The sequence below is a fragment of the Brachycentrus maculatus genome, unplaced genomic scaffold (genome assembly GCF_059751285.1).
Source record: "Brachycentrus maculatus isolate JH-2025_06_01 unplaced genomic scaffold, ASM5975128v1 h1tg000039l, whole genome shotgun sequence".
Taxonomy (NCBI): domain Eukaryota; kingdom Metazoa; phylum Arthropoda; class Insecta; order Trichoptera; family Brachycentridae; genus Brachycentrus; species Brachycentrus maculatus.
In genome coordinates this window covers 642,096-653,723 of record NW_028280793.1, presented here as the reverse complement: position 1 = coordinate 653,723, position 11,628 = coordinate 642,096, and the positions used below count along the sequence as shown (strand labels likewise).

The following is an 11,628-nucleotide window of genomic DNA, read 5'->3' as shown; positions in this document are numbered from 1 at the left end:
ATTAAATAAACATCAAGGCTGTTCAAAATTGCTCATGAGTCCCAGTGTATTATATGAAATCCTTTATTTAATAAGCCAAGGATAATGTGTCGAAAATGGAAAACTTTTGAAGTTATTTGAAAACAGTTTTGAAAACATTTGAAGACAATATTCCAGTGTGTCTGCATCATTTTTCCACTTATATATAGTGAAGTCCCAAAAATGATAAAAGAAAGCAAGGGTGTACTCTTAAATATTAAAATCAGTAGGCGACCGGTTGCGCTAGAAGCCATACGTGTGTTCCGCGCACATTTTTTTTTTCGAATATAAATATTGAAATTGGATTTTTTTAAGAATACATATTAAAAAAGTAGATTTTACATTTTTTAACTCCTTATATTTCAATAACTCTTTTATTGTCAAAACCATATATTTATTCCAAAGAAAAACTTGTTTTGTCAATCCAGAAACGGTGTTTTAAGCAAAGAATTCAATAAAGTTAAATGTTACCGGGTTTAAAGAAAATTAAGTTTCAATCAGCTTTTTAGTAGCTGCTGTTGCGGCGTGGGTCTTGTGTAAATATGACTCCAAAATTTGAGTAACGTGGTTGTCAATTATGTGTAGAATGATGAATATTATACCCAGTAAGCCCTGTAAATATCCAGACTCCCATATACCCACCCCAAAAAGACTTCTTTATCTATGTTGAGATATCAACAACAAAAAAAATATGAGAGAATTAGATTAAAACGATCGAATCCAACTGATTAGCGGGATTAGATTTAAATAATTGAATGTAAAAACCGAATTCAGTAACAACTTGTTTTAAAGATGTCGTTATTCAATTCGGTTTTTATTTATTCGATCGCCCATGCTACAGTTGTAGGTACATGAGCGTTTTTAAGTCCGACAAAAGTGTAAGTGTTTTAGTTTCTATAGGTTATTGACCTGATTCAGATAAATTGATGGCGTGCAGGTGCAAAGAACATTTGGAACCAATAATTCGTAATAATTATACTCTTTACTTCTATTACCCAACTACCTGTATATGTATTTAAATTATTTTAAATGAGAACCCTCATGTTTTATGTAAAATATATCAACAATATCTTTCATTTTATTTGACCCCTATCTGCACCTAAATAATGCACGGGGCACTGCATTGGATGGATGTGGTTTTAACTTCGTCACCTGAAGGCAAAACTACTTGTGAATGCGGAAATTTTATAAAAGAAGTAATTGAACTTTCAAAAGAGAGTTTTCTCAATCATTAATACTGTTTTCTTTTGAGTTTTCAGATTTATAATGTTCAAATATCTATTTGAAAAAGTGTATATGTTGAAAAAATCTGCACAGCAAAATCAGTACCATGAAGAACAGAATACATGAATTGATAGTCCTCATTCAGGACGACTGACCGCTAATTTTATACAAAAAATATCATAATCAGCCCTACTCTTCAAATTCTTAAATATGGCAGAGGAATGTTGAAATATTTGTTGGGATACAGATGACTCGTTAGTGAAAGGCATTAGAAAAAAAATATCATCATTGACATTTATAAATTTTGCATTTTTAAAATAAATTTATTCGTAAGTAAGAACTTTATTTGCGGGAAGAACTATAATTTGTCCATATCAATCACTGGATTTGTTTCATCAGTTGGTATTCGGAAATTCCGAGACGCGATTTGTTGCTAACCTCACGACTTACTACGCCATCTTTCATCTTCCTGTCAACCGGGCTTTTTTGGAATTGGTAGGTTATTTTTCATTTCGTGACTTCGAATGCAATTTCTTCTTAAATTAATTAAATAAGTGAAAACTCTTCAAATTGAAGCTTACTGATCGTTGTTGCCAAAATCTGCGCTCATAACATAACCTTAAAATTATATTACATAACGATTTACGAGAAGTTTTTAGGCATGTAGTGTTCATTTGATAACTGATTTCATTGTTATTTTGTACTATTAAAAGTTTAATTTTGTATTCTTTCACATTGTGTTATTTTTGTAATAATGGGTGATATTGTTTAAAAGGTAAAATTATTGATTTTTCAAACAAATTTGTTTCTTGTTATCATCATCCAGCTATTGAAGGTTGTTGGACAAATATAATTTGATCATTCAGTAACTTAAATGGTTTCTGTTTGCAGATTTACAATGGCTTTTACAATCCGTGGAGCTCGGTTACTGGCAGGGCGAGCTGGCGCTTTCCGCGCCATTCAAAGTCGTGGATACGCCGATGAAATGTCCTTTACTTTCGCCGCTGCCAATCAGGTAAAAGAAAAATCCTTCATTACTAAACTTTATTTTTGAAATAAAAGCGCTCAGACAGCGAGTAGCTTCCAAACAGTGAATGCTGTCAACAATAAAACAATATACATCACACATACTTTAGTTAAAGTTTGAACGGGACCGTCCCGTTTTTAGATAGCCTTTCCCGTTGTCCCCAAGTAAAATTTCGGGACGTCGAAATGTCCATTTTTCAATAAAAGAGCAATACGCAGTAACAATTTTTTTTTTAAAAAGTTCAAAAATCAACGGTAGTTTGTAGTATAGCCGTTTCATATAACTTTGCTGTACAAATCCTAGCTTGATTTCGGTGCATATGGCTACAGCTGAATAAGTTGTGGATGACAGAAAAAAACACAATTACAAGTCAGAGTACTAAAAAGTGATGTTGTTGGTTAAGATAAATTTAAAAAAATTATGCCAAGAATTCCATTCTTATTTAAAAGCAAACCCACTTATACTTAAGAAAATTCGTTCATCAGAAAAATATAAAACAATATAATTTTTTCATATTTATCTTATTTATTCCTCTTATTATCCTTATCAACATTTTTAAAATTTATTAATACATAAAAACTATGAAAAAATATGTGATTTCTTAAATATACATACTATTACGTAAAATTGGTAGATCTCTCGTTTTGAGCATAGAAATAAATGGTCAGTTTAACTATAGTGCAACATAGCATATGGATAAAATTTGATATTTAATTTTAGGTATTTTATGATAGTGCAAGTGTAAAGCAAGTGGATGTCCCATCATTCAGTGGAGCCTTTGGTATTCTCCCTAAACACGTGCCTACACTTGGTAAGTTTTTATTTTATTATGTCCTTGTTACAATGTATTGTGGAATTTGACCAAAACTTAACCTTTCAATGATTTATTTTTTTATTATTTTTTGACGGAAGTCTGGGCATTTACGGGGCTGACGACCGTCATACGCTGGTTTAAGTGATCACTTTACACACATGTAACATTCACCAATTCTACCCATTATTGACAACCACACTTCTCAAATTCTTGGAAGTTCTATATATATGAACCAATTTAGAAACCTTGTTCTTGAATCACTAGAACTTCAGAGACATCTATTGGTGAGATGTAAAGAAGCTTTTTACTAAGCAGAAACTCTTATATTGGTATGTGAGGTCCAAATCCTGGATTTCAATCACACACATGAGAAACGTCAGAAAATAATAACTCCTGTAATTGGAGATAATCCAGATATTGTGAACAAGTATTTGGACACACTCAAAATGTTATAGATTTATTTTTTGTTCAGTACTAATATATAATTTTACCATAATTTGGCAGTGATTTGACCATATGATAAAAGAACTATGTACTTTTATAGTTTTTTCCACTTTTTTTTATTTAACCAGTGACCGGGTTTTTTCGTTACTGACGTCATCAGTCTGATGGTCACTGGGCAAATGAAACTTAAACAGAAAATAAATAGCACTAAAAATAGAAGAGCGAACAATAACAACTATTAAGAAAACTAACAACTAACAAACACATACAGAGCGTTTTTTTAGTCCATGGAGAATTTTTATAAATTTATGCTAATGAAATTACTTGCAAAAGAAAATTAATACAATAAATGTTTGCAAAAAGCCAGTTAACTCGAAAGACACGTCAACAATGTCGAAAGGACCAATGTTCTAAAAAACATTCCTGAATATGCCCGATGGGTGTTTTTATACAAAAATCATACACCATATGGTTTAAGGCAGCTTTATGGCATAATTTAATTTGACTGTGCATACATATAATACGGGTTACTAGTATTCAGCAGTAATCCACGTGCATATTATGTATACTTGGTTTGTTAGTTTTGCACCTGATTGTATTTTAGGTTTCTTTTTTAACACACCAAGTACGGGAAATGTATTTCTATCCGTTCAGTCAATTGATACTTAAGGACGGGAATAGTATTTTTACCTTCTGCGCCGGCCTCATTTCAATGTCGGAAAAGAAGGAATTATTTAATATATTTAAATGAATATTATGTACCAATCTCTTTGTTGAGGTCTAAACCATATCGCCCACTCCTTTCAAGAACGTCATAAATCAAAATACTTGATTTTTCAGGAGAATGATTTTAAAGTTTAAAAATATAACACAATGTTTTAAAAATAAATATCAAGCCACTTATTGAACTTTTTACTGTGCAACAGATCTTTTTAGGTAAATAGAAAACCTGAAGGTTTTTTCTACATTTGAAAAATATTTAATTTATTTATAAAAATAATTAAACAATACATTTTCTTCAAAATGCAAAAACAACATTTTCTGCCCTGTAGCGGGTAAATATTAAGTTAAAAATATGCCTCTTTTGCTGGGATATAGTACATTTTCTGGGCATTCCGAAAACATCCACAACTGAAAATTGACGATTTTTGATTTATGACGTTCTTGAAAGGAGTGAGCGATATGTACACAATTATCAAATCCCATCGCCAGCGGTCTGCAGGCGTAAAAAACGCCCGTCTGAAATGTGTTCATACTAATGTGTTTATAATAATGGGCAAGGGAGTAGTGCTTATTTCTTAACAGAAATTGGAAGGTAACACTTCCAATTTATGTATTTGTCAAATTTTGTACAGGAACCTTTTGCGTTTTGGAAATTATCATAATTATCATAATATCTAATATTTTCAATGTATTTTTTTACAGCTGTGTTAAAGCCCGGTGTTGTGACAATCTATGAAAATGATGGCAAAGTCAACAAAATCTTTGTTTCATCCGGAACTGTTACCATCAACGATGATTCTTCTGTCCAGGTAATTGTTAAAAATTTTAACATGTCAACAAAGATGAAGAATATTAAAATCCGGTGTAATTACAGGACTTATGACCTGTCATCACTTTACGTGATCATAATAGACACGTGCAACATTCACCATTCTACCCATGATTGACAACCACATTACCGTAGAATGGGGCTACTTAAACTTTGATGTGTTACTTGAGCCCAGTACAAAAAAAAAATTAAATCTGTATTTGGTCTACAATAATGAACGTATCGGCATGATTCATTGTTTCCCTGACAGGTGACACTTATTGTCACGATACTTCGATCGATATAATAATCTAAATAATTTTTTTGTACTGGGCTCAAGTAACACATCAAAGTTCAAGTAGCCCCATTCTACGGTACTCTTAATTGTTTGAACTCCTACATATATCATTAATCTCATGACACTGTATATAGTTGTTGACATACTAGTTCACTGGCGCCATCTATGATTGAATCGAGAAAGCTTTTATTTATCAGAGACCCTTTTATTTGGATGTATGCAAGATCTGAACCCTTAATTATTTTTACATACAGGGAAACAACTGAAAACATTTTCAATATTTGTGCTTGTAATTTGACCATATTCCATATTTTTTATCTGTAGAGATGCAAAAATAACTCCGGAGTGGAGAAAATCCTGATTTGGACACACTCAAAATTTGTAAACTGTTAACACATTGTTGTTGGGTTTTTTCATCAACCCCGACCCTCATTATACTCGGACAGTCTGCCGCCTGACCCCCAGTATACTAATCACAAGTAACCACAAACCCAATTCCTTTCTGTACAATGCTTTTTCGTCTCCCGTGCTCTACCAAAAGTAAGCAAATAGAACGCTTATAAACATTTCCCGCTCTTTACCAATAGTATGTAGAAGATGCTTTTAAGCATTTCCTGCAAACAATGTGTTAACATGTAATATTAGACCAAAAAACTGTTTTAAGTATGAATTTTTAAATATAGAATTTAAATTATAAATTATTGGGTGATTATTAATTGTATTTATTTATCTAAAATTAAATGTTGAATATCAATAGCAATAAAAAAGGATATATGTATCTCCATCATTTTTAATGAATAATATTTCAAATTCCTTGTTTTGTAGGTTTTTTATTTTATTTTATGGTTGTATTATAATTAAAACTATTACTTACCATGACTTATTACTTACCATGACCTTTGTGTTTAAATTTACTGCCAGTCTTAATCTCATCTTAGGTTTTGTACAGTGCCCAAGTCCTCACTTCCTTCATCCAACACTTATCTATCATTTAACCAAATTATTTCATACCTACGTACTGACCAAGAGAGCAGCCATTAAGCATGGCAGCAACACTTAGCAAAGCCAGAGTCGCAAACTATCCGAGCAGCTTACTTACATTTTAGCTACTCATTTTGTTACTTACATTTTAATTTTATGCTTGTTTAAAAGTAACGTATGTTAACTCTAGAAATACAATTCTAGGTACTAGCGGAAGAAGCCCAACCCATTGAAAATATTGACCGCTCGGCCGCTCAAGAAACCCTGTCCAAAGCTCAACAAGAACTGAGCCAGGCTTCGACAGATATTGTAAGTATACATGTACTTCAATCTGAACTGGTAGTAAAATGTTTTGTTTTGAACTCTTCACTCCACAATCTGTGATGCCTTTGATGATGCCCGATGTGCGTTTGATACTAAGTTTGTTACCTAAATTTTGGACCTCTCAGACTTCCATATTCCCTATGCATAAAAAATAGATTCTTCATTTCTGTTGAGACACCTATAATATATAATATATCCTGATATGTCATATTTTGTATAAAAATCCAATGTTTGATAGAGTACTTAAAATTTAAATAGTAAAAAAAAAAAAACAGATTAGTCCATTATGTAAAATTCTTTCTAAAATGCATATAAAAAGCATAAAAATAGCATGACTCCATTAGTTTTCATTTAAGAATTTGTCATCAATTACAGTTCATATTGAGCTAGTAAACTCATCACATTCATTCTCAAGTAAAATTTCATTTTCTTGTAGTTTCTACCACTTTTGATCAAGTTTAACAGATGATGTTGTTAGCTTTGAAGATAATCCATGTTTATATTTTTGGCACCGATCAATGCTTTGGATGGTTCGAGGCGGGTAATAACCAAGCTGACCAAGAGAGGGATTTTTGAAAAACAACAAAATAATTATATCTGAATAAAGGATAGAGTGGGCTTATTTGTTTCCAAATCTGTAGTGGAACTGACTATAGGTTATTCCGAAACAGTTATTCGTGAATCAGTTTTTAAGTGGTATTACACAAAGTGAACCATGAATGATAAGGAGAATGGTTTTAAAATACAAAAAAATGTTTTTTTCAGGCCAAGGCTGAAGCAGCCATTGCCGTAGAAGTCGCTGAGGAAATCATTAAAGCTGTTGCGTAAATACCATCCTCGATTCTTTTAAGCCAACTGTAAATCCATACATAGCGTACATCAAAATATTATATATTATTGTTTAACTTAAATCGCTTCTTTTTACTCCTTACTGTATCCCCCATTCTGTGTGCGGCGACCATGATTCATTCCTCAAATAAAACATCGGTTAATTTGATTGATTTATTGACAAATAAAATTACAAAAACACTTTGGTACAAATTGCGTAAAAGGTTTACAAATCACATTCAGACACGGTGACTGGAAATACGGGGTTTGGAAGAAATCTGTGGAGGTAATGAGATCTCGTCTATTGAACACTATTCAGTACAGAGTTGACATTTATTTTCGTATCCAAAGTGAAATGAAAAGGTTAAAAGATACCTCTCAGTATTAATATCAATAGCAACGTAAATATTAAGGAACGAGAAATAATATACAAAGGTAATAAATATCTAATTTAAGAATACACGTGAAATAGCAAGCATTTACGACATCTACGACAAAACACTCATTGAAAAACATTTATTTGTGTATATTTGACATCCATAGTATATTTTATGACATACAATATTAATATCTTAGCTAATGTCGCTATTTAAGAGATTAAAATAGGAATAAAGTGATTAGAATTAATATATAAACCTCATTTCTTTCTTCAGAGTTATCGGACAAGCTAGCTATGAAAGAGCAATTCATTCAGACTTCTCGTTGGCGACGGGCTCCGCTCGGGACGCCCGCGCCTGACCACTTCACCCAACGGGGATTGAGGATTCTCTTATTCTATACACAAAGCATGCATCTCCGCATGTGTTACTGCTAATCCTTAACCTATGCGAATATCTCGCTTTAAACTATAATACGGTAAGCATTCATGTTCAATAACTCGGTTAGTCTAATAGTTAAAATTCATTTTCACATAAATGCAACGTTACTTTGTAAAGTTTGTAGTGACAGACGAAATCTTGTCAATCGCGGTTGGTAGAAAAATCTATTGAACTATTACCGAAAACAAATCCGAGTAGTGTAATCCTGAGCGTATAATCCGGTTATACGTATAACTCGTTCCGGCTATAGGTAAGCTACAAATATTATTTAGAGTAAGATAGGTTTCTACGTATATTATTCCTAATTTTACATGTAAAACAATATCGGAAAGAGTAAATGTAATCGGGGATTCCTGAATAGAGAGTCGCTATCCGGCAACTTGCGGCTCGGTGAATTCTAAAGTGACAGTTCTCTAAAGTTGAATGAAAATATCACATGTTCAATGTTGAGCTCAATTTGTACAAAGAAAGAGAGAAATACGTTGAATATTTAAGTATGTATAATGCTAAGCTGACTTACTTTATCGTACGAGGTTGCATCTACTAACCATATAAATATACGTACGAATTTAAAATCCCTATCTCGGATGATAAATCACGCTACCCTTTCCTAATTTTTACATAAATTGTTACATAATGATTTGGCCAAAATTCTCACTTAATCCAAATAAGTTTACTCAATTTTACGTCGATAATACAAATAAAAAATACGTACTGAGCTTTCCCGAAAGTAAAATCCAAGGTCACCGGTTGTGAGACTTTACTCCGAGATTTGAAAAGAATAATGCTATTTTGGCCACGTCATCTTTATACAATTACCCTTCCCACTCTTCAAAATAAGCACCCGAGAACAAATATACAATGGCGTATCGAATCTTAACATAAAACGGGGTAGGAAATAAAATTACATAAACTTATCTTTGTCAAAATATACAACATAAAGTATGGCACAACTTGAAATAGGAGTTGCGCTCTCACTCGTGCGTAATGCCACTCGGTAAATAAAGCTAACTAACCGTAAAGTATAACAAAATGTCGCTTTTGGAAAGCCATACACAACCATCTCCAATATCGTAACATATCTCGCAGGGACAAGTGTTTCGCTTCGTACTGTAGAAGAAGAATTATCACGATTCGCTACGTTACCGTCGCAACGGTTATTACTCCATATTTGGCTACAAAGAGTGAATACATCGATACAAAGATGAATACACTACATTAAGATGCAAAGACAAATATTTACGTTTAGAGAGACTAGATATTAGTTCAAAATGGTTATAGGTATATCTTATAATACCGATAATATTAATTAACATTACATGTCGTAATGAAACAATTTTCAAATCATATTTGGAAAGATTAGCGAGAACGGCTACGAAAGAAACTAGCAAATTATCAAATAATACTTAAAACATAACGTGGCATTTTCAACAGAACGTTAGACATTCGTGTCGAGGGGTAAATTGTAAAGAGCGCGGTCTGGTGCGGTAGATCTGCGGTCCGGTCCGGCGGCGCAAGGTGAGGAAACTGGCTCCCTTACAGATTACACTGCCACAGTATCGTAGGTTGTGAGTCCCCCGCTGCTTTGGAATTGTTGGTGGGGGTTTGTTGCTTCGTTTCTGGAAACATTCATCGCACGATACAACGCAATTTCCTCTTACACCAAATAGCATTATCCAGCTGTGAGTTCCAGTACAAAGCCAGGTGGTGTGCTGTGCTCCCACGGTGCACTTTAATTCTAAGGATTGGGAAGGTAGGTCAATTGGTAGATGTGTGTTTCAATTAGATCTATCCGTTGCATTTTCGGGAATGCTACTTTACGCGAGTAACTATTCTTCTATTCCTATCTTTTTTTTTTACAAGCAGTAATAAAATAGTAAATAAATGGCGATGTTTCTGTCAGAAAATTGATACAATAAGTAAAATGGAAGAAATAAAAGAATATGATTTTAAAAATATTGAGATAATCAAAATAAGTTTGCCTAAAAAAGTCCTAGTTGAATATTTCATCATTTATTCGTTAGAAACATAGAATAGGAACTAATATAGATACATTCTAAGACAAAGGCCCCAATTATTGACTCATTGAGCAAATTGGTTCCATCAATTTTTTTTTTAAACTAATTAAAAGCAGTTTCAAACATTTTTAACTAGTTGGTTTGCCGCTAAACGTAACACATGCAATGCAAGAAATGTTATCCCAAAGAACCCATCGTTTTTAGTTCAAAATTTCAACATTTAAAAGGACTTTTAACTGTTGGTTTTACCTTTCTATAAAAAAAATCATAACTATATTTATTACTAAACCACTTCAGTTGGCAGCCCTGGTTACCATATTAAAATGATTTAAAATGGTACCCAGGGCTGCCAACCACTTATACCATAGTAACACCAAAGTAAGATGGCATATTTTGGGCTTAAGTTGGCAACCCTAGGTTCCACACTAAATTGATTTAAAATGGTACTCGGAGCTGCCAACTGAAGCATAAGATATATGACCTAACTTCATGCTAAATGTCAAATGGTTTAGTTATAAAAATAATAATTTAATAGTAAAACCAACAGTTCAAAATCCTCTTTAAACGGTTTAAAACTCTATGCACACAAAAATTGGTAATGTAATTACAGTTTACTTTTTATTCCAACTCATTTTCGCACCAAACAGTATACAGCATTGATTATTATTTTCGGCTTGATTTATCTAATGTGATTATAATCAGCATACAGCATTTGGTGCGAAAAGAGTTGGAATAAAAAATAAACTGTAATTACATTGCCAATTTTTGGGTGCATAGAGTTTTGAACTTTAACTTTTAAAGGGGGTTTTAAACTGTTGGTTTTACTTTTATTTATTTTTTGTGATAGCTAACTATATTTACAACTGAACCATTTATCATATCAATGCACACTGAACTCCGCATTTACGCGACAGGTAAGCATTCCATATTATATTGTGTAGAAAAGTATACTAAAATATATATTTTTAAAGTAGATAATAAAGTTATAAGTTTTCTTGTATAAAAATCAATTCAGGATATCAAAAAATTCAATTCATTATTTCTATTGTTGTTTCATAATTTTTTTAAAGATATTTAAAAAAAAAATCAAAGATAGGGCAAATTATTCACCTAGCCCCTTTCCGTATTCCCCTGCGCATATACTGAGTAATGAGTACATGCGAAGGATGTGGAAAATTCCAAATTACGCATTGTTAAATGAATGTTCGATATTTTTTTGCACTGTCAAAATTGTGTAAAAAGGGAGTTTAGTGTAAATGGATAATTAAATTTTTGTCGCATAAATGAATGTCAATTTTTGATA

General features: G+C 32.5%; 2 protein-coding genes across 51 annotated transcripts in view; one reads left to right on the top strand and one right to left on the bottom strand.

The window, feature by feature from the left end:
* The first annotated feature begins 1,690 nt into the window (after nucleotides 1-1,690).
* ATPsyndelta (ATP synthase, delta subunit) lies at nucleotides 1,691-7,572 on the top strand. The gene is made up of 6 exons (XM_088277109.1): nucleotides 1,691-1,737; nucleotides 2,134-2,257; nucleotides 2,990-3,080; nucleotides 4,953-5,059; nucleotides 6,542-6,646; nucleotides 7,427-7,572. Exons 2-6 carry the CDS (start codon nucleotides 2,141-2,143, stop codon nucleotides 7,487-7,489), a joined length of 483 nt encoding a protein of 160 aa, XP_088133235.1. The 5' UTR covers nucleotides 1,691-1,737; nucleotides 2,134-2,140; the 3' UTR covers nucleotides 7,490-7,572.
* A 77-nt stretch (nucleotides 7,573-7,649) lies between these two features.
* The window catches only part of Dscam1 (Down syndrome cell adhesion molecule 1), a 140,275-nt gene continuing 136,296 nt past the window's right edge, over nucleotides 7,650-11,628 (bottom strand). For all 50 annotated transcript variants that reach the window (XM_088277108.1, XM_088277050.1, XM_088277076.1 and 47 more), the window contains one exon: nucleotides 7,650-9,926. In XM_088277108.1, coding sequence (XP_088133234.1) covers nucleotides 9,851-9,926 — 76 coding nt within the window. In that variant the 3' untranslated portion in view covers nucleotides 7,650-9,850. The remainder of the gene's footprint in view (nucleotides 9,927-11,628) is intronic.

Bases quoted from the DNA above. Each gene is read 5' to 3' on its own strand.
- ATPsyndelta (XM_088277109.1), top strand. From the start codon at position 2,141: ATGGCTTTTACAATCCGTGGAGCTCGGTTACTGGCAGGGCGAGCTGGC. The intron at 2,258-2,989 runs GTAAAAGAAAAA...ATTTAATTTTAG, and splicing joins CTTTCGCCGCTGCCAATCAG to GTATTTTATGATAGTGCAAG. The intron at 5,060-6,541 runs GTAATTGTTAAA...ATACAATTCTAG, and splicing joins ACGATGATTCTTCTGTCCAG to GTACTAGCGGAAGAAGCCCA.